The sequence below is a fragment of the Phocoena sinus genome, chromosome 11, assembly GCF_008692025.1.
Source record: "Phocoena sinus isolate mPhoSin1 chromosome 11, mPhoSin1.pri, whole genome shotgun sequence".
Taxonomy (NCBI): domain Eukaryota; kingdom Metazoa; phylum Chordata; class Mammalia; order Artiodactyla; family Phocoenidae; genus Phocoena; species Phocoena sinus.
The window spans coordinates 32,125,070-32,148,571 of record NC_045773.1 but is presented as its reverse complement, the minus strand read 5'-3'; the positions used below and the strand labels follow the sequence as shown (position 1 = coordinate 32,148,571).

Genomic DNA, 23,502 nt, shown 5'->3' with positions numbered 1-23,502 from the left:
ATTCACAAGCATAATTTTTAAGGGCATAAAAAAGAACTTTCAAGCTCACCAACATAGCAAATACCTCTCTACCTCGTCTCTAAAAGTTTCACACTGTTTTGAAATTCTCCCCATACTTGAAGAACCCCATACCAACATCTTGTTGACTGATATTAAAGAAAGACTAGCCTCACTCTCTTAGCAACAATAACCTTCTAGAAGATTTGCCTAAGAAGAAAACAAACACTATCTGATAAAGGAAAGACAGATTCCATTGCAGACGTCTGGGTTCTCAGATCTGGAACATTATAATCTGATTGTACCTACATGGCATTCACCAAGAGGGCACTGCATGGTAGCGAGAGCAGAACAGAAGAACCAGAGCTATGAGCACCCCTGCCGCAACACTCTTACTGCCACAGAAAGCAGAAAAAGTAATTTCAAATGGGACACGTGGAGTCCTTACTCCTCCCTGCCCCACTCCCACCAAAAATAACCAATCATAAACTTTTAGCATCTCTCAAGGACTTCAAGAGAGACAAGAGGAGAATGTGTTGGCCTGGCTAAGGACCCTCACATCAGTGCAACTTCTTTCTTTACACATTTATTAAAATATGCAAGCACAGTACTTATAAACAAAGGAGTCATTTCAGTTTTTGCTTGGAAAGATGGGAGCCAATACATTCCTTCTGGGAATTCAGGGTAACGGCTTTACAAAAACAGTGTCCAGATGTGCTTAAAAATTCAGTCTGTTTCTTCTTTTGGGGCAGACTGGAGGGAGAAACAAAGGGTGGGAGAGTCATTTTATTAAAAATTGAAAAGGTTATTGGGCTTTTTTGGCTCGCACACTAACCTGCCCTCTGCTGACAAACCACACAGGAGCACCTGAGGCAGGACCATCGGGGCATCCCTCCTGTGAAGGCTGCAGGGAGGTAGCACCGGGCTGAGCACAGTGTGAACCTGGGGACCTTCTCTAACTTCCAGAATGTCCTGAATGGCAGACGGTTCCACCAGGTGGTGATAAAATTGGGGGAGAGACTCTGAAAGCCAAAGATTCTCAAGTGAAAATCAAGCATTTTTGTATCAAAACCACCACCCTTGGGACAAACCTTCATTAAAAAAAAAAATTCTCAGACTTTCCTGGCAGTCCAGGGGCTAAGACTCCAGCCCACCACTGCAGGGGGCGTGGGTTCGATCCCTGGTCTGGGAACTAAGATCCCTGCATGCTTAGGGGCACCGCCAAGAAAAAATGAATTCTTTTAACTGAAATGTTTTGTCAACATCAAATGCCAGTTTTAGCCTGGAATCTTTGCTGAGATTTGAAGCTTCCTCAACCCAATGGTTTCATTCCCAGAGTCCTTTTTAAACCACAGAGAGATTTAAATAGGTAGTCTGTTATAAAGTGTTTCGTCGTTTTCAGAGGGGTTGTAGCTGCCTCTGGGTTCTAAGGGTAAATGAGTGTTTCAAGCACAGAAAAATTAAGGGAGACAGAGAGTGAGGCGTATATTATGAATAAAAAGATAATCCTAATAATAGTTTACATTATCACAAGCCAAAGTTTATGCGAGCAGCTAAGCTCCCTTTCAAAGTAGAGGGCAGCTGCTGGTAGGCGGAGGAAAATGGTATGTCAGAAATGTGACCAACCTTCAAGCTTAACTCTGCTGTCAGCCACCGCTTCCTTCCGCCACCTTACAACGCCCTGGGGGTGGTGGCGGGATCCTTTTGGAAGTGTGTTGTTTGCAAAGGCACGGAACTGTCTCAGTGCTAGACAGACTTCATCTCCACTGTTCCTGGACAATCCTGACAGGGCCAAGTCACCCCGGTCAGGTGACCCCTGAGAGGCGGCCCTGGGCGGGCGGCCCTCCCACTGCCTCCCAGGAGTCAGGGGAACATGTCCGGGATGAACAGTCTTAGTCCCCAGAAGCTGCCAGGAATCCTATGGGAAGTAGGTTGGGGCTCAGAGGCTGTGCTTACATGCAGATGTGCCAAGTCACTAAGATCCTCCAGGCATCACACACTCCCCAGAATGCTGACCCCACATAAACCCCTTTACCCAAAGCGCTAATGTGCGTAAGCTGAGTATCTGTACTCAGTAGGATAATCCAGCCCTTATGCACAGAGCACCCAGGATGTGCAGAATGCAGGGCTAGGACACGGGGAAGGGTCTAAGGGTGACTGGGATGGGGGCCCAGTGCCCAGGAAGTGACATTCAGGTGTAAGGGACACCCCTGTGCTACCTGAAGACTAGGTGAGGGGGCACCTTTGGGCAGCGGCCATCTTCACATTTCCAAATGAGAACAGTGCTACATCTCAAGCCACTTATTTGAAGCTAAACATTTCTATACTTACAGGGGGCAGGAGGCGTATCAGAACAGGAGAAACAGTCCCTGCGATTTATCTCCTTTTCAATTTCCATAGATAGAAATCCCATTTCAAGATGTTTTCACCCAGCCAAGAGCGTTCTGCAAAGGTTGAAGCTTCATCCAGCCCAGAGCAGAAGAAAGGGGAAAAGCTCCCAGTAAGGAGCAGATCCCAAGGAGACCACCCCCTGCCTCCTATCCCACCCCACCTCCCAGCCTCACTGCATCAAAGCACATAAATGCGCTCAGTGAGGAACCAGTTGGTGGCACCGGGAGACCCTCAAAGGCGCTTGCAAGCATAAAGGAATGGCCGTCCAGGCCAGTGTCCTTCCGGCAGGGTACCACAAGCTATAGGCCACAGGATGGAACCACCAATTTCATGGGGTGTTGGTCAAGGTTCAGGGAAGGTGTTCACAACCAAGCTTTACTTGGGGTGAGGGTATTTAGAGGTACAAGCTGCACGTATCACGCACACCTCAGTCCTTTCTGCAGGGGATTAAGACACTGCTTGCTCTGTTACTGCTGCAGGTGGAGGTGCTGGTTTAAAACCACCCAGTGCCTTCCCGGGGCACCTGGCTAAGCTCAGAGCTTCTGGAGGGCATGATCCCTGGAGATAAGGCTCTTCATCAAGAAAGCTTTCTCCGTGCCCTCAAGCTGCAGGCCCTCTGGTCTCTGCATGGGTGACCTCTTCCCCAGCCTCTCACCATCACTTCCCCCTCTGGCCTGTGTCACAGACCCCTCTGGAGGTGACCAGCTTCCTGACAGCCTATCAAGCATTCTTGCCTCCTTGCCTGCCAGTCAGTGTCTTTAAGCAGAGGTTTCTTGTGTTGCCCTTATAAACTGGTAACTTCAGCCTAATGCAAAAAAAAAAAAAAAAAAGAAGAGCTTACTGAGCATTAAATGCTACTTCTTCCACTCTTCCTGAAATGTTCTTATCGTATCCAAGGAACAGTCACCCAGGACCCACTAAAGCAACACCACTTCAACCTGGGCAGGTGGCAATCACTCAGGATGACAGCACCTAGACGGAAACCCAGGGGACAGCAATCCCTGGGTGAGGGATGGGTGCGTATGTGTATCGCTATTTTAACCTGTTTAGCTTTTCTAATAAGAAGACAGCTAGGTATAAAATAAATAAGATACAAGGGTGTAATGTACAGCACAGGGAATATAACCAGTATTTTACAATAACTTTAAATGGAGTGTAATCTATAAAAATATCGAACCACTAGGTTGCAGACCTGAAACTAATATAACATTGTAAATCAACTATACTTCAATTCAAAAACAAGACAGCTTGGTGCAAATGGGGGTGAAAGGGAAACAAAATTAATCTCTCAGCCCTGCAATTACCCACATGCAGATTTTCTGCCAAACCAATTATTTCTTATCTCTGGTCAGTTTTTATCTGCAGCTGCCTTTCTCCCGCCCCTGCCACCACCGTGCACATACCTGAATCCTCTCTTCCCCCTGACAGTCACTGACAGAGTGGTCCAGGCCTCCGGGACTGTCAACACCCTGATGTAATTCAGGGCTCATGGGGAGTCTGAGGCAGTGCCGTTGTTTATGGATTCAGTGATTGATTGGACCCTAAAAGCTCCTGGCTCAGAAGACTAAATAGGTTGAAAGCAATCATTAACGGTAGTGTAATGTTGAAAAAAAACAAGAGACGCAAGGGGGCCTTTGGCCATGTGGACAAGAGCACGGGAAATGTGAAGGATGGAGGCAGATGGACATACTAGGCACCTCTGGGTAAACACCAGTACAGGCAAATCACAATGACGGTGGAGCCGATGCGGCGGGCACACTTGGTAGAAATAAAGCAATCTGTGTACGAATATTTTTTTTTTTGGCCACACCATGCAGCTTGTAGGCTCTTAGTTCCCTGACCAGGGATCGGACCCGTACCCTCGGCAATCAAAGTATCTTAACCACTGGAACGCCAGGGAATTCCCAGTGTACAAATCTTTTTTTAAAAAAAAAAAAAAAAAAAACCTATGCGGAGGACAGACACTTTACTTTTATTAGAGAAAGAACTGCAAAAATGGCCACAGGCTGGGTGTTTTTTCTCGAGACAGATCAAAAACAGGACACCCAGGTGCAAGAGGCAAGAGTCCAGATGGAAACAGACGGGACCGACTTAATAAGGAAGTGGAATGGGTAGGATAGAAAAATTATCCTCTGAGTTAAAACTTCAAGTTATCTCAATATAAACAATTTTTAAATTCTTAAGAATAATTCTAGTCTGACTGTCCCATTTTATAGGTAAAGAAACTGAGAGTCAGAGGGGTCACCTGCCCTGTCCACAGTCACACTCAGCTGGCCTGGGATGCCCTCATCTCACAGGTCACACTGATGTAAATGAGACCATCTAACAGAGTGGCTTCTAGCCCAAGATCAGGATTTGCAAAAGCTGCGGTAAAACAGGATTCATATATATTCTATTCACAGGAAATGTGTGATCAATCCAAAATCAACCTTGGAAAATCTATTTCTGAAGAAAGGTTCGCTAGCCAAATTACTGGTACAAATAGGATTCCCATGATAATGCTTAGATTCAACTATTTTCATAATATGCTATTAAGTGCAAAAGAGTCACTCAATCAATATTCTGATTTTAAAACCCTCATTTACTCACTTAAACGTCTTCCCTAATACTTTTACTGAGCAGCATTTCATCCACACCTCACATTAATACCACCAGACTTAAAAGCACTAAAACTTACTCAGAAGGTAAATCACCAGGTGGAAAGATTCGGTCCCTCTCTAATAAACCCAGAATGCAACAAGTATAAGGTACAACTCAAATAACAAAGTGTAAATAAAAATTATAAATGTCAATCTTTTTTAGGATGTGGAAAAATGAGCACACTTATTAACTGACAGCCGTCTGCCACCAATCATTATAAGTAGTTACTATGTGGACAGGCACAGAGCTAAATGTTTTAAAGACAGTAACTTATTTAAGTCTCAGAACAATGCTGGGAGATAAACTATTATTGACTCATTTTACAGGTGAAGAAATTTGCCCAAGGTCACAATAAATGATAGCAAATGGTACAGCTGGGATTTGTGGACCAAATTTACCCTCTTCTCAAAACACAATTCTTTGTAGTAAATTGGCTCAGTCATTATACAAGGCAGGTTGGTAAACGTGTTGTAAGAGCTATAAAACCTTTGCCCCAGTAATTACACTTTGGGAAACACTATATGTGCCAAGGAAACAAACCAAAATGGCGAGGTGGGACAGGAAACCAATCTGCCTGAAGATTTTCATAGCAGCATTATAACAGCAATAACTTGGAAATAGCCCAAGTGCTTCATCTGTGGGGGAGAGGGGTAGTAAAACGGGCAGGGGCACACAACATGAAAATATCATATGACCACTAAGAGCAAGAAGTCTGTAAACTATGTAAAAACATGGAAATATCTTCGGAAAACAAATATAAATAAGAAAGATAATAATAACCATTAAAAATAGTGATTACAACTCTACATCAAAATGCTTCTATATTCAAGAATGGAAGAAACAGCATTTAATGCTCATTCAGTTTTCTTTCTTTTTTCTTTGCATTAGGTTGAAGTTACCAAATTATAAAGGCAACACAAGGATACTCCGCTTAAAGATGCTATGATTCAGAATGTCCTTCTCTTCCTGATCTAAAGATGTGAAGTTTTCATATAAAAATAAAAGAATAGCTCTTCTAATTTTAAAGCCCCTTCTTTAAAAAAAATAAGTCCCCCCTCAGGCTTTCAAGTAAGCCCTACTCTAATGTTAACAAAACCTACTAATTTATAAAAACCCATAGCTCATGAATTTTTTTTTGTTAGTCATTTAGCAAATTTATTTAAGGACAAATATGTTGACAAACTGGAACATTATTTCTGTCACCATTTGGTCTGCACTAATAAAAGGCCACACTTTCAGAATCTCACTCTTTCATAAATGCATTTGGAAAAGTAACGCTATTTAAGATGGCATAAGTCCATGGGGGTGGGGACGTAGGTTTAAGAGTGTCTGAACATATGCCCAGATGGAGGCCGTGTGCTCCATGCCTAAGTGGGAGGTTTGTGCCCAGTTGCCTTTTCATAACATCTCATTCCCCAAAGGGGAGCAGAATATGCCCACACAGGTTCTTCACCACACCCCGTCTAGGTTGGCAGGGGGACCCAGCAAACCCTCAGCCCAGCCACAAGCACCCCCTAACCCTGTCCACACATCGCTCCCCTGAACCCTCCAATGGCTTCCTGTATATCATGTCACCTTAGGGGAATAGAAGAACAATTAAAGAACATACTAACTAACTACTTTTAAGATGAATGAGGTTGGGAAGTTGGGGAAGGAAGTGGCCCACAGTTGGCACCCTCTGACTTCTGCGCTAGGGGAAGAAAAGCTGACTCCTCCACTTGGCAAGACTGTTCTCTGCCTGGACCCATCTCACACCACTCTTCTTTCCAAGGTTCCTTTTTCCTCTGTCCTTACCAACCCACGCTGCTGGCCCACGTGCCCATTTTGCTCTCTACTTGGGATGACTTACTATTGTCCCTCAAGCATAAAGGGCTCTTTATGCACCTGGCACAGAGCCAAAGCCCCCCCCCCCCACAGTATGGCAATGCCTGCCTCTAAGGCAAACTGTCCAACAGGGCAGCCTCTAGCCATGTGTAGCTATTTAAACTTAACTTGAGTAAATTTAAAATTCAGTCCCACAATTGTACTGGCCACATTTCAGCCACCATGGTTAATAGCTACTGAACCGGCCAGTGCAGGGAAGAACATGTCCATCGTCACAGAAAGTTTTACTGGAGGACCTCCTTACCTGCCTCTGCAATTCCAGGTGGCGTTCTCCCACAGCTGGACGACCCTTCCCACCTGACACCTTGGGGATAGCTCAGTTTCACGCAAGCAGCAGTTTTTTTTACACGTAAATATGGACGCTTTTGGTGTACAGTTCCACGAGTTTATACATATATAAATGTATAATTAGATGTGTAAATGTGTACATTGCTGTAGCTACCATCACAGCCAGCACACAGAACAGTTCCACCATCCCCCCAAAATTCCCTTGTACTGCCCCCTTTGTAGTCAAACCCTTCATCCACCCCCAAAACCCCGGCAACCACCCATCTGGCAGCTTTTTTAAAAACTCATATTCCTGGCCTTCCCCTGGAAATCCCACTTAAGCAGGTCTGGGGTGAATCCCGGAATTTCTCACCTCCACGCCCCCTCCCAAGAATGTTCCTCCGGTGATTCTGGAGTTCAGCCAAGTTTGGTAACCTCTGGGGTAAATGCCAAATCCTAGTTTTCTGCAAAGCGCTCGCTGGTATCTAGTCTTGCTTTCTTCCCACCCTCATGAGTTGCTTTGTTGCACATGGTAGGCATGGCTGGGTGCTGGGAAGGCAGGGCAAGTTCGCTGCTGGGGGCACAGGCAAGGTAAGAACTTTGTGGCTCTCGTAGTATCTGGCAGAGAGAGGCCTCTCTGAGGCACATGGCCTCCCATCCTAATCCCTTCCTGGCTCTTTGTGCCATGGAATCCTCATCTGGAAAAAAAGGAACCACATCAGAAATAATCGTCTACCTCCGAAGCTCAGTGGAAGTGATGATTTACATAACACGTTCAAAGGCACTGGGCAGCCAGGATGAAAGGTACCTTGTCCCGGATATATCACCACCACCCAGGGCTGCCTCTGAATGAAACGTTCCTCACCCTGTTTACTTGATGGCTGTGGGGGAATCAGGACTCAAGTTACAATAAAATTGCAGCCTTTAAAAAGAAAAAAAATCACAATGTTTTTTCCTCCTAAATTCGTGATCCCAAGGGCAGGGTACCAAATTCCATCTTTAAAGAGGAATTCGGAAGAGTCAGCATCATCTCAGAAAACCTCCTCTGCTCAGAAAGTAAATAATTACAAGGAGGGTCAACACTCAAGTCTAGCCATTCTCCCGCACTTGTTCCTGCTCTGCTGACGATTCCTGGAAAACACTTTGAAAAGTTTTAAGATGATCAAAGGAAAAGAATGGCCAACCCAAGAAATGCTATCGTTTAACATCACATGTTTATTTAGCCCCACCAAGCCAAAGAGAGAAGATTGTTTGAAAGGGAGAGAATGCCTGCTTAATCAACTAAAAATGCATTCATTACTATGCTATTCACCGCGGCTTTCCTGAAATCAGACACTTTTGCCCCTAGACCGTAAGATTGAAGCGATTTGAAATGAAAATATTTCCTGTCCACTGCTTGCCAGTTTCTAGCCCCAGAGTGATATAACAGATGACATCCAGTACAATAAATGCTTTTATTAACCATAAATTTGAGACTGCTTTAGGGATTTGAAGTGTTGGGTTTCATGCTGAAAAAATGTAATGTTATCCACAGACCATCAGTGAGTAACAAAAACAGAGGCACAGGTTATGCTACTTTGATCAAATTATGGCCAAAACAAAAAAATCGTCTTTTGCATTTTAAATAGTAGTTGCTTTCAGGGCATATCTTCAAGGAGCACCACAATAGTTTAATCATATGTCTTAGAGAGTTTAATGGAAATTCATCCTGAGTGCAGATTTATTGAACCAGCAGCTTCTGTTAAACAGAAAGGAAATTGAAAAGTGTTACAAGGCTAAGTGAACTGAAAAATTCAAATACTAAAATGGAACCCCAAAATCAGGTTTTCTCAACCTCAGCACTACTGACATTTTGGGCTATTACTGGGAAAGGCTGACGTGTGCATTTGAAGATGTTTAGCAGCATCCCTGGTCCCTACCCAGGAAATGCCAGTAGCAAACCACCTCCCAGTTGTGACAACCAAAAGTGTCTCCAGAGATTCCCCAATCACCCCCAATTGAGAACTATTGCTCTAAATCAAATTCTAAGCCTGCTTAGCAAGTGCTGCCTGATTTCTCTTTTTCTAAAGAAAATGTCAGAGCCCAGGGAGTCTCACAGCCTCAGCTCCCTGCCCCAGGACTGCCCTCTACACAGAAATGTTTATCCCTGAGTGAGCTCTGAACTCAAAAGCACTCTACACTCCCTCTCCCACCAAAACTGACAGTAGAAGAGCCATGGAAACAAGAACCCTCTCCTCGAGCAGGGTAGACTAGACTAAGCAAAGGCAGCCCGCCGCCCTCTCCCAAGGCACACCCTGGCCCATCCTTGGTGCTCTGCGTGTACCCCAGCACAGCACCCCTACCAGCATCCCGATCGCTGCTTTTCTGGCCTTCTGCTGTCAGGCCACGGAGGCGACCGTGGATTCGGTGCCAGAAAATAAAATGAAAAGCGGGGTTGAACCTCTGCAGTCCATTCTCTGGACGCTGAATGTCCCGCTATTACATCTCGGCATGACATTTCACGGCCAGCAGGGGAGGAGGCCTGGTCCTGAAAGCTGAACAAACGACTGGTGCACAGGCCCTCCAGCGCCCTCCCCGGCTCCCTGCACTTATGAATAAAAGATGCAGGGCTTGTCTCTGTCGTCTCCCTGGTACCCTGGGAGAATAACAACTTGTCACTTTTTGACGTTTTAACTTACTTTGAAAAATAATCAATATTAACTTGCTGAGTCTTTGGGCTTTAAATCTGGGGTAGGGACAAATAAAAGAAAGAAAAGGCATGCCACGAGGTAGAAGACAGTAATTCAAGTTAAACGAATGAAACTCTGTTAAGGGTCTCTAATAAAATAATTTAGGCAATACACAATCATAGAAGGAGAAGACTGAAAATTGAGGACATGTTTTGAGTGAAGTGGCCTTTTCTGGAAATAAAGTTCATTGTTTTCTTAGCACAAAGGAAAGAAGTGGCTGAGTTTGGGTGTGAGGGAGCACTCAACCGTAAACCTGCCCCAGCCAAGGGGAGGTTATAATAGGAACTCATTCCTGCTCGGTCGCTGAGGGCGACATCTACAACTGTTTGCAAAAAGCCCTGGTGAACAGCAAAAGCCTTAAGCATTCTTGGGATCCAGCACTCCCAATTTTGAGAGCACAACTGATTTCAAATCGTCTTCAAGGAAATAAGTTAAATTACAGGATAGCACAAATGACACCCTGCAGTTTCTTTGGACGCTCAGTAAAGTAAAAGGAAAGCCCTACTGTAAAGCACTGTGTTTTTAAAAAAGACAAATAACACAAGACCAAACTGGGTTAAATGTACAATTTCAAGTAGAAAAAATGTATTTTGCTCTTTGCTAAAACTGCACCTATATTTGTTACCTATTGATATCTAAAATCCAACAGTGTCACACTCTCACCTTTAGAGGGATCTTGCCAAAATATTTAACTTGACCCTAATCATGAGGAAACAATCAGAAATCCAAGTTGTGTGACTGTCTATACCACAAGTGACCTTGACTCTTCAGATGTATATGTTATAAAGGATCAAAAAGAAGTGGAGGGACTCCTTTAGATTAAAGGAGACTAAAGAGACAGGAGGTGTCTATAAGCAGCGAGTGGCCCTTGTCTGAATCCTGGAAGGTGATTCAGAAAGAAATCATGAAGGATATTTAGGAGTACAGCTGAGGTACGTGAGGCAAAGCACTGGTGACTCTAGGCTAAGGGGAAATAGGTGCTCACCCCACTGTTCTTTCAACTTTTCTATAGGTTTGAAATTTTCAGAATCTAAAATATAGGGGAGAGAGTAAAGTAAAGCCCCAGGTATAGCTGACTGGCTGCCTGCTGGTCTGGGTGGGGGCTGGGCAGCAACAGCTTCATCTTCCTGTTTCAGAAAATGTACACCCCAAAGTATAAAGTCTCAATACAGAATAGATTCAGGATTAAAATAAATTTTTTTTAAAAATTTATTTTTTTTATTTTTGGCTGCATTTGGTCTTTGTTGCTGCATGTGGACTTTCTCTAGTTGCAGCGAGCGGGGGCTACTCTTCGTTGCAGCGCACAGGCTTCTCGTTGCGGTGACTTCTTTTGCTGTGGAGCCCAGGCTCCAGGCACGCGGGCTTCAGTAGTTGTGGCACTCAGGCTCAGCAGTTGTGGCTCGCGGGCTCTAGAGCGCAGGCTCAATAGTTGTGGCGCACGGGCTTAGTTGCTCCGCGGCATTTGGGATCTTCCCGGACCAGGGCTCGAACCCGTGTCCCCTGCATCGGCAGGCGGATTCTTAACCACTGCACCACCAGGGAAGTCCCTAAAATAAAATTTTAAAACCCATAGTAGTGTAACTTATTATTCACTTAACTGGGTAGTGGTTGAGGGGGTATGTACACATGGCAGACATTTAAGACATTTAAGTTTCTGCTTTTTAAAAAGGCATAGGTCCTTTTTTTTCCCCAAAAAGGCAATAGTTTATTTATGGCTGCGTTGGGTCTTCGTTGCTGTGCGTGGGTTTTCTCTAGTTGCAGGGCGCGGGCTTCTCACTGTGGTGGCTTATCTTGTTGCGGAGCACGGGCTCTAGGCACTGGGCTTCAGTAGGTGTGGCATGCAGGCTCCATAGTGCAGGCTCAGTAGTTGTGGCACACGGGCTTAGTTGCTCCACGGCATGCGTGATCTTCCCAGACCAGGGCTTGAACCCGTGTCTCCTGCACTGGCAGGCAGGTTCTTAACCATTGACCACCAGGTAACCTCTCAAGGAACAGGTCCTTTTAAAACCCCTTTATGCCTTTCCCTAAAACTCTTCTGCAATTTATCATTCTCTTTCTCCTCTTATCAGAATTCCTACTAATTTAAAAACTTTTTAGAATTGCTCTTTAAAACTCTCCTGCCTTCCACCCAAACTCTCCCCCATTATCTACCCCAATCTTTTTTTAATGAGATAAAAGCAATGATTACCCTAATCTCCAACTTGAAAACTGTGCACTTAAAGGGGAAAAAAAAAAAAGTGTGACCCTTTAAGCAAAAGGAAGAAAGCTCAGTAGATGGGAAATGTGCTCAAGTGAAAAGATGTTGGGATAGAATTTCTGTGTCTCAAGCTTCAAAACCCAGGGAGGAGAACAATGAGGCAGCCTGCGTGTCCAGAGCAGCCCTGAGAGACCTGGTTGGCAGTCACCTTGGGCGCGCCAGACACTCGGAACCCACCACTCCAGCCCCCCACTGCAGCAGTCTTCAGGCAGCACAACCAGATGTTACATTTTCTCTGCTTAATTTTGGTAAAACTCCATGACCTCTTTCTCAAATTAAAAAGGCAATGCTATTTTTTTAAACCACAGGAGCTATCTTTAGTGAACCCTTCTAAGGATTTCATTAATTCATAGCCAGCCAACCAGGACTTTTCCCACAGTCTCCCACAAAAAAGCCCGGGAAGTCACTGATTGCTTGGCTGGATCTGAATATGAGCAGAGGTAAGATCAGAAATATCTAGTTCCTCCCACAGGGAGGCAAGGCATGAAAATCAAAGCTGGGCAAAACCTCATTACCACAGCTGGCCGGCAAACCCACAGCCCTGGAAAGGCGGCAAAGAGCATCTTTGATTCTGGATGGACCCTCGAGTGACTTCAGAAAATGAAAGGCATTCACAACCAGAGGGGACCGAAAGAAAATGAGACCTGTATCTCTGTTAAAAAGACCAAGCTGTCATACCACCTAAGGGCTGCTGCCAGGGAGTAAGAGTCATTTCATTCACTTTGTGTCGTAAAGTCCAAAACCAAGATGCTTAGTTAGCGCTTAGCAGTCATTTTTTACATTTTTTTATCCACGGTGCAGCACAACCTGGACAGTCTAAACATCCCCTCTTCAAGCAACCAACACTTTGCCAACTGTGATTCCCATCCAGTACCAGCCCTAACCACTGCCTCTCTCATTCCCTGCGAATCTGTCCTACAGCCTAGCAGTTGGCCAGTATGAGGACACAGTGCCAATAAACTGTGGTGTGAATGAAGGCGAGCATATTTTTATGCTACTCTCAGCACCTAATGCCACATGATGCACCAATGTTAACAAAACATGAGTAAAACCAACTATACTTCAATAAAAATAAAATTTTTTAAAAAATAGAACATAGGTAACTATAGAACTTCAGAGGAAACTGTCATTACAATTGCTCGCCTTACATGTCACCTCCTCAGAGAGGCCACCGAGCTCACCCGCTCTCATCACCCCATTTTAATTTCCTTCAGAGCACTTAGTCACACGTAGGGAGAAACGACTATGCACCGCCACCCATCTCCTGGTGCAGCAGGGAACGAAGCAGATCAAGGACCGGCTGCCAGGGAGCTGACAGTGCACTGAAGGAGATGCACGGACAGACAAGAAAACACTCCTGTGTGTTTCATGGTAAAAAAATTTTGTAGAGAAAACTCAAGTGAAGAAAAGAGGTGAGCGAGACAGCAGTGGTTGCTATTTTAAATAGAGCAGGTCTGGTAGTTTGTTATCCTATTTGTCTCCTTTACTACAATCTAAGCTCCAGAGACCAGGCCTCACACATAGAAAACGCCAAATACTCACTGAATGAAGGAATGGCTGCTGAGGGTCACTCCTATCAAGCCATTCATCTGCTGGAGAAACCTTCCAAGCCTCACCATCCCTGACAAGTACATGTAGGCAAAATTCAAGGCACCCCTTTATCTAGTCCCAGCCTCTGTCTTCAGCCTTCTTGTTTCCACTGCCTCCAATGAGCCGACCTCCTCCAGCTTTACCCACATTTTTCTGTTTTTTTCCTCTCTGTTTTTTTTTTTTTTTTTTTTTGGCTGTGCCTTGCAGCTTGCAGGATCTCAGTTCCCCAGCCAGGGATGGAAACCGGGCCCCACAGTGGAAGTGCCGAGTCCTAACCACTGGACCGCCAGGGAATTCGCACCCACATCTTTCCTTCTGCCCAAACTGTCCCCACCTCCTGGCTCCACTCGCCAGAGGGCGCACTCAAAGTCCCCCCAGTGAGGCCAGTCTTCTTCAGCCATCTGATCCCTCCCTCTAAGCCTCCTCTGAACCGTCCAAATTAAGTGTCTTCTTCATAAGCAAATCAAGATTCCCCTTCTTCGCTGCATCACTGCAAAAGACTGAATGCATCCCACTAAATCTGGAGGCATGATGGGGTGAGTCTGACTTTACTAAATGCAGGCTTCCTGGCAAAGGTGAAATTCACACAGGGAGCCTAGGGGGCTTTGTGGAGAAGCCTCCCGGGGAAAGGCGGGCCTCCTCCAAAGCAGGGGAAACTGAGGCAAAGCAAGTAGCCAGAGTTACTGGGAACCAACTGAGACGTGGGCTAAAAAGCCAGAGTTCCAAAGGTGGGCGCCCAGCAGCACCTCAGACGTCTGCTCCGCATCACCCTGCTTCTCACACTGGCCAGTGCATAAGATGCAATGTTCTGGGATGAGGGGCAGCAGGAACCGTGGTTCATGCTACTCTGGGAGGAGTGGACAAGGCAGAGCGAGGACGGGGAGTTGTCTTGCAGCCCCGCCTGGATAGGAAGCCCCTACAGACGGGGGCCTGGTCCTACTCCGCTTCGTGTTTTCCCAGAAAACGTAACTACAGTTTAACCACAGCCTGACATGGGAGCTGCTCTTGCCTCCTCACACCAAATAAGTCTTTGCGAACTTCAGATATCGAGCAGTCACAACAAATCCTAACCATGCGAGGGCCTGGGCCCCACCCAGAGCAAATGTGCCCCCTCCAGAGGATGGAGGCGATAAGCTGTCACTCAACAGGGACCATGCTCAGGCTGACTGCTCCTGCATTTGGTCTGGACTGCATTGCATTTTCCTCAGATAAAAGGGGAAGAAACCCTTTTCAGGAGAAGAGAAGCCAGAAATCACCTGCACAGAATAAAATCACAGAGAACCACATGGCGCATCTCAGGAAAATGTACCTCTTCTTTACAAGGAAACCCTCCCTCTATCCCCATCAGCCCTCCCACTGGCAAGTAAAACAGTCCAGCTTAGAACAGAAGTCTGGGGCCACAGCCAGCATTTTTTAAAGGGTTACCATTCATTGGGGGGAAAATCTACAAAACTGACAAAACAGAACACTTGGAAAAACTCCTAGTTTTTAAGGGAATAAAGGACTTTCAAAATCTAAAAACGTTATAGTTAAAGCCTAATCCCTTATGATTTCAAAAGGATTCATTTGAAGTATTCATTTAATGTGTGAAAGGTAAATATCCATCTGAACATTTTAATTAATGTTACCAATTTCCATTCTCTTTTCAAAGTCACTGCTTCAATTTTATAGGCATTTCTGATAAGTTCAAGCAAGCTCCCCTACAATGTAGTAATTTTAATGAAAAGCCTCATGGTTAATGCCTATTAGATGAGGTTTGGAATGAAGAAACATACAATAAAATTATCATTTATTAAACTTCCCACAATACCTGCCATCTGTCCTGCCATTTCAACTTTTAATGTACCAGCCTTATGCAAATAAGACATTAGGTTTACTATAAAACAAATTCTTCTTAAAAGTGCATAGTAAAGGTAGTTCGCATTTACCCTATTAAATCACACAATTTACAGGCCAACTTCCGTTTTAGAAGAGAATTACATGTGTGTTCACATCACATCTTTATTTTGTCATCCATCCAGTGATTTGTTGAGGACAGCTGGTACCTATTAAGTCCCCCCTTTAAACGTTGTAGCCTTAATTAGCTACATCCACCTTCCCCCAACATTTCCAAACAAGGAACCAAAGAAAAGGAAAGCTGTTTTTATCATGGATGGTTTGAACAATGGAGTTGCAAATGTTAAAATAATAATCTTGGTCTTCCCTGGTGGTGCAGTGGTTAAGAATCCACCTTCCAGCGCTGGGGACTCGGGTTCGAGCCCTGGTCAGGGAAGATCCCACATGCCACGGAGCAACTAAGCCCCTGCGCCACAACTACTGAGCCTGCGCTCTAGAGCCCGCGAGCCACAACTACTGAAGCCTGCGTGCTTAGAGCTCCTCAACAAGAGAAGCCACCGCAACGAGAAGCCCGCGCACCCCAACGAAGAACAGCCCCCGCTCGCCACAACTAGAGAAAGCCTGCATGCAGCAATAAAGACCCAACGCAGCCAAAAATAAATAAAAATATAATAAATAAATTTTAAAAATATAATAGTCTTCATTAGAGACTAGCTATTCCATTTTTAGGCCCCTTCAGAAGAAACAGGGTACAGATGGAGTTTAAATGTCATGTCAGTCTTTGTTACTTAGGTAATTTTTCAATTGTTCAATTTTTAGTTTCATGCCTCACGTTAATAATTAAACCGTTCCCAGATACTGCTCAGGAAGGCATGAGGGGCAGTCTTCCCAGATATATTCTTGGTATTATTTAAGCTATAAACGTTTTACTTGGGCTTCTGAACACGTGAGAACAAGCAGACAGAATCTGCAAGCAGAGAATAAGCCAAGTATGGTTTTCTATGAATAGACATCATGCTCTTCCCAGACACTGAAGAGTTCTCAACTCACACAATGAGAAATTCAGTTGATCAAATCGCTTTAACCTGCCGTATGTAGATGAAATGCACACTAATTTGGTTACAATTTAGGCTTCCCTTCTTAAAAAAAAAAAAAAAGCATTCAGGGCTTTAAGTGTGAATGACATCAACAGGCTAAATTCTGAGCAAGATAAGGAGCCATGTCAACGAATCCCCAGTAGATTGGGTTTCCTCTTAGAGACCTGCTCCAGCTTTAATTTGCAGTAAGACTATCTGTTTCAATAGGATGTGATCACTCCTGGGCTTGTGTCTTTTCAATCAGCCGGTGGCCCTGCCGGGTTTAGAGTGGCAGAGAGGAAGTGGCCTGTGGTTAAACAGAGGAAATACCAAGGCATTTTAATAGAGCAAATAGTCTACTTCCCACAGGGAAGAGCTTCAAAGGCCTCAGGCCCTGGAGGAGACAATGTGTTACGGGGCCATCAGTCACCTAATCGTGTGTCAGGCCCATTCAGAACATCCTGGCAGCCAAGACAAACACTGCCCAGGAGGACACTGCCTCCCACCAGCCAGGCAAGTTGGGCTGCCTGGAGATGGGGCCTGTGGCACCAACACAGACAGGTCCCTTGGGCTTGCTGAGGGCAGAAGAACCTCAAAATCTGGGGGAGATGTGAAACGGAAATGGTCTTGGCTGCCGGAGTAGGGTGGCAGGAGAGAGGTCTGCTCCAGAGATGCTGTCCCCCACTCTAGCCTGTCAAGTTCTGGGGATACCTGAGCCCCTGCCTCAGCCCATTCTCTTACAAATTGAGGATGGGGGACCCAAGCTTCCAGAAGCCTAAAAACCCATCCATCGGGGCAGACACAAGAGGCAGCAAGGAATGAAAGGAACAATTAATTGTTGACTGGGTGGCCCCAGCAGCAGCAGACATCTGCCGGGGCACGGTATGTGAAAAGTTCAGGGACTGATGAGGGAAAGACAGTTTGAAAACTTTTTTAAAAGAAAAAAAAAAAAAACATTTTAGGCCAAATGAAGCATGAAAAATACTCAAATTAAAATAAAGACTTAAAAAAGCATTAGCTGTTCTTGCCTTTGTAAGGAAGCCATCTGTAAAGTTTGAATGGCTGAGGATATGATTTGGATCCTACCCTACTCTTTGCTGAGACTGTTTTCCAGACAGGCCCAGCTGTTCTGGGGAGGAACCCAGTGGAAGTGTCGGGTCCGCTTCACCCCCAGCCTCCTCTTTAACCCCAAGCCAGAGACACCCACCCAAAACGACTGGCTGCCCAGGTCCTCCTTCAGCCAGCCTCACCCCTGCCATTTTCCAGAGCTCGGACAAAGTCTCCACTTTACATTCTAAAAGTCCAGTGAAGTAATTTCAAGTAAGCTGATTTTAAACGTTTAGAATGTGGCTTCCCGCCTCCTTCTTGTGACCACAGAAGCCCTGTCTCCTAAAGCAACGATTCTCACCGTTGAGAGCATCACAGGAACTTGTTAAAATGTCAGTTCCTGGGCCCCATCTCACTCCCATTCTGGCCCCATTGGCCTTGAATCTGCATTTTAACGAGCTCCCAAGGCAATCCTGATACTGGAAGCCCCTGGACTTCACTATGAGAAATCACGTTTGGAAGGAAATGGTGCCTCAGTCGGAACTTAGTTGCTGGTCTCATTCACCCAGCTGTATCCCCGAGTTAATAACTAGCACAATGCCCCAGGCACTGCAGGGGCTCCGGGTCCATTGGATGGATGGGGGAGGGGAGAGAAGGGAGGGCTGCTCAAGAAAGATGGACCCCAGCCAAAGGATTCCCAAATTAACATAGCAAAACAGGCTGGAAGAAAGCATCACACTTCTTATAAAAATGTTTCTCTGAAAATGTGTCAACCGGGGCTGACTCGTTTTTAACCAAGAATTCTGTAAAAGACACAAGAGCATGTGTAACATGGACAACACGGCCACAGGACAGGCAGACCAGATGCAGCCTTGAGAGCCACGAGCTGCAAGTGAATGAAAACACATCCAATTCAGAATTAAATAAACATGGCTGGGCCCGCAGCCAAGGAGAGTTCTTGGATTGGACTTTTATCAGGAACCTAAATTTTAATCAGCTGGAACTTCTTCTTTTCCAAGTACCACCCTATTCCTTCCTACCTTTAGAGATGAAGTATTTGCCTTAAATGGGAAACTTGCACTTCATTGTAAAGACGATGCCAGCATTCTGGCTTCCTGAATTCCTGAAGGAACAGACTTTGGTGGGGGAAGGGGGGGGAAGTGGAAATTGTGTTTCAGGGATAATAGACCAGGGAAGGTGTACCCCATCTAGGTAAGAAGGCAAGAAATGTTCCCTCCTCCTCCACTGCAGGAAAAGCCACTAAATAAAAACCTGTGGGAATAGATTCCTAATTTCTTGTTCCATAAATAGGCTTCTCAAACAACCAGCAAGGCAAGAGGAGGGGAAAAAACCTCAGTGCAAGTGACCAACATAAAGTTACCCATCACAAACAAAACCATTCCACTTCCAAGAAGCAAGCAGTTAAGACTCAGTGTAAATGAGGATGCTGGCCCCTCTGGAAGTTTTACAACTTGTTACTTCTTTGCGAAAACTGTATTTATTACTCAAAGAGCAACTTTACCTGGCAAGAGCCCTAAGAGACTTAAAAAAAAAAAAAAAAAAAACTAGTTGAGGAAGTGAGCCCACAATTCATTTCTAAAACACTGCGCTGTGTTCAAGATGATATCGGCCCCTTAATTGCCCCGCTAATAATGGGGAGGTTGTGAAATCTGACCACTTAGACCAGGCTGGCTCCTCTGAGAGCAGCCCCGAAGGGAGGGTTACAGCTGCTGAGGGTTAGCTGGCTCCAGTCACCTTGCGAGTCCTGAGAAAATACACATTCCTGCAGGGGCAAGAGTTCCTGGAACAACCTCTCCCTGGAGAGCCAGGGGGTCAATCGCTCAGCTCCTCTCCAGCACCCAGATCCTGCCCCTCCTGAGGGCTCACTTCTCTATCCTGCTGTGTCTCCAGCTTCTCAGGTTCTGTGTGACGTAGACCCACAGGAAGCCCTCTCTTGCTTGCATCACACATCACCGACCCTTATTCTTATATGTTAACATAGCCCCAACTAGACTGTAAGCAACCTCAGTCAGCACTGAGACCAAGTACTATGGGCTGAACACCCACTAACTGGTAGGGGACTCGGACATGAATCAAATAGCCAAGTAACTGTACACCAGTACTTACTGGGCAGCCCTCTGACAGCGCAACTTCCGTAAAAACTTACCTAGGGAGGTAGGGGCAGAGGAGGCTTCCTGCAGGAAGTGATGCTGGAGCTGAGAGGGGAGGTTGAGATGTAAAGAGAAGGAACACAGGCGGGAGTAGCATGTACAAAAGCTCACTGCGGAGAAGACACTGGAGCTCACTGCTCTGATCGTGGCCCTTCCCCCACCTCCCCTTCTTAAAATCGATCACTTCATACAGGATTTAGCAGGAAGGCTGCAGGGTCTAACTGGGTTCAGCCAAGATTTACAGGGCTCCAGGCTCTGAGCTCACCAACATAAGGTTAAGCGTCTGGCTAAAGAAACTACTCTGAAGACACAGATGTGAACAAATACTGATGTAGTCTGGTGAGAACCAAAGGCAAGGACCTGCAGGAGAAGGCGAAGCAAGGGGAATGGCATTCAGAGGGCATCCTTGAGGAGGCATCACTTGAGCTGAGTCTTAGGCCAAGCAGGGGGTTCTCAGGGGAGGAAAAGCTATCCCAGGAGCAGGGAAAAAGCATGCCTCGGCAGCAAGAAGGGCACAGGAGTTAGGGAGCAGGGTGGGAGGGCCAGGGGCTGGAGTTGGAAAGGTGAGTATGTAAGGCAGGTGGACAAGCTGGGTCAGGGAAAGCTGGTGGCTCCATCAGATGCATCAAAAGACCAGTCCAGGAGGGAAGGAGCCACGTATCAGGTTGGGAAGAGCCTAGAATACAGGAGATAGCCCTGAGGCTTCCATGCTCATTCAAAAAGTAGGTGAAGATGACCCCAAGGAAAGGACTGTGAGGCCAAGGTAGGAGCTGTTGAGAAGGTCACCCCCAGCATGAATGTGAAGCCACTGGGATGAGGGCCCCCATTAATCCTGTGGGTGTGCAGGTTTAGGGGCAAACACATTCCCACAGAGAGCACAAAACCGCCAGCTTGGCTCCTCTGGGGCCCGGCTATACCCACAGCATTAAAACTTCACAAGGTCTTTGCACTGACACGTGAAGCCACCTGGGCAAGTGCAGAAAAACAGCAAATTGGGCTGATCCACCTAGGCCGGCTTATGAAAATGCAGAATAAAATATCTGTGATGCTGTTATTCAAAAGCCAACACACCAGTTTAGATCCAGAAAATTTAGGATTGGTAAGTCAACATGGGAAAGCCTTAAGGAAAACTTTTTGATCTAAAAACTGAGGAAAACTTGGTATCTATTGAAAAAAAAAAAAAAAACAAACCAAGAATAGTGGTATTTTTACTAAAATGGGACAGTAAGAAAATGTGATGTTTTACTCAAATCGGAAGGTTATATTCACTATGGGGTTGGTGAGAGGGTGGGTTATAGCTGTCTATAGCATAGCTATTGGGTTTGAAGACATTTCAGCTACTTGGTTCATACCTCGTTTTCTGCACTGTGTTTCTCTGAATGCGGGGCAAGTGAGCTGGAGGCACCAGCCTGTGCCCCTAAAGGGATGTCAGGTTCTAGGCCTCAACTGCTTGAGGTCGTTCAGAGCACCCCACAAGAGGTGGGTGGACGTTGTTCTAAGAGAACTACCCCATACCCATCCCTCAGAGCAGTAGTGCTAGGGAAACTAGGAAATCCCACTTACTCCTGTTTTCCAGGTGAAGAAATTGAGGCTCATGGCTGCCCAGGAGAAAAGCCAAGGTCATGTTCCATGGCTGCCTGAGTGCAAACCGGTGTCCCCTCCACAAGGCTGAAGGCCGTGAGTGCCCTGACACCAGGCTGGTCCTGGCTTGGGTGGGAGGAGTGCTGGGCAGATGGACACAGTCTCCAGGTCCTCTGGCCGCCCAAGCCCAGGAGCCCTGATAGAAACTCGGGACGGCAGCGTCCCCGCGCACACCCCCCTCCCCATGTCCCATCGCCCAGATGGCATCGAAGAAGCGCTGGGTTAGGGGCAGAGGGCTCCAAGCACAGGACAAAGTCGGTGCATCCCTCCAGTCTCGTCTCGGGCATCTGCCCGAGGTGACAAGCTCATTCCTCCCTTTGGCCACGAAAAATATCCTCAACTCAAGCTGGATGGCGGTGGAGGTGGGGGGTCATCCGTGAGACCGTTCCAAGGGCTGGATACGGGAGCAAAATTTACCAGCAAGTCAGGAGTCTGAGGTGGGGGGTGAAAGTGGGGTAAGACGGCCTGGCCCAGAAGGAACAAAGCGGCTCCTAAAGAGGAGGGGCGCACCCCTCTCCAGCACTCAGGGTCCCCTGCCTGGCAATCCCGGGCTTTTGCAGAGTTTTGGACCGGAGGTCCGAAAGAAGACCCCCACTCCCGCTCCAAAGCGCCCCGCATGCGAACAGCTCGGAGGATCCCAGCCCGGGGCCCTGTGTCCTGAGAGGGAAGAGGTCCCGGGCCTGGAACAAAGGGTGGGGCGCCCTACTCCTGCCCCACGCCGGGCGTCCCTCTCGCCCGCCCTCCTGGAGCCGGACCCCGGCCAGTGGCCGCGCCTCATTAGCAACACAAAGCCGGGGTCGAGCGGCCTCTTTCAACCCAGCCGAGGCAGGCAGACGAGCGACCAGGGAGGGACGCAGGAGGGCGGGAGCAGCGGGATCCCAGCCCCACCGCGCACTCTGCGGAGAGCAGGCAAGTCGACGCGGGCGCCACTGCCCGCGAGCACCTGTGCCCCCGCGCTTTGGGGGACAGCAAGAAACTCGCTGTCCTCTCCTTACCCTCCAGCCACAGGTGTCGGCGCCCCGCGTTCTGCTGGAGCCGCCTGCGGCCACTGCCAGCTGGGAGCCGTTGAGGCAGGCGTTGACTGTGAAGAAGACAGAGCAGAGCTGCAGCCACGGGGCCATGGCCGTGCGCTCACCCAGCCCGGCCCTACTCTGCTCCCCGGCCGCCTGCCGCTGGCCAGCCCGGAGTGGGCGGTGGCGCTGGCGGCAGCGGCAGAGCTGGCGGCACCACCGAGCATGCGCTGCGGACCCTCGGCCCGCCCCTTCCCTCCGGGGCCTGCCCCTAGCCTCGACCCTCGGGTTTTGGCCCCGCCCCCTAGGTCTGGCTCTTCCTCTTGGCCCCGCCCCGACCTCTAAGCCACGCCCGCACAGCCCATCTCCGAGTGACTTTGAGAAGCCGACAGCTGCAGTTTTTTCCCCTCACCTGAGAGGTCTTTTTTTTTTAAATCCAAGGATTTTTCCACGTAATGCCTGCTCCCTGCAAAACTCGGGAAAACAAACAAAAAAATGATAATGGTAGTTAAAATAATAATTTACAAGTGCCTACTATTTGCCAGTCCTCTTCTTGAATCCTCTCAAACACACCTGAAAGTGTCGGTAGTATTGTTATCCCAGTTTTCAGCGCAGAAAAGCTAGGGTAATGTGGTGGTTAGAGAAATCCTGGCTGGGACCTCGGACAAATGACTTGCTCTGTCCCCATTATTGTTCCCTCCCCCCTGTAAACTGGAATAACAGAGAAAGTGTCTTAGTCTGGGGAGGATTCTACTGGTTAACACATAAAAAGCATTCAACAAGTGCTACAATCTACTGTTAACTGACTTGCATAAAGTCACACAGCTGGCACCTGCCAGATCTGAGATTCAAATCCAGGTTGGCAAAAACAATACTCTTAACCATTACACTTGTCAAACTTACTCTTGTGAAGTGGGTACTACCTCTGTTTGGGAAAGGAAGCTAAGGCTGGGAGTGAAGTAGCCA

General features: G+C 46.8%; 1 protein-coding gene across 1 annotated transcript in view; it reads right to left on the bottom strand.

Moving 5' to 3' along the window:
* The window catches only part of IL17RD (interleukin 17 receptor D), a 62,098-nt gene extending 39,402 nt beyond the window's left edge, over nt 1–22,696 (bottom strand). The window contains exon 1 of the mRNA XM_032647311.1: nt 22,522–22,696. Within this exon, the coding sequence (XP_032503202.1) occupies nt 22,522–22,647 (126 nt within the window). The 5' untranslated portion in view covers nt 22,648–22,696. The remainder of the gene's footprint in view (nt 1–22,521) is intronic.
* Between the last annotated feature and the right edge of the window lie 806 nt (nt 22,697–23,502).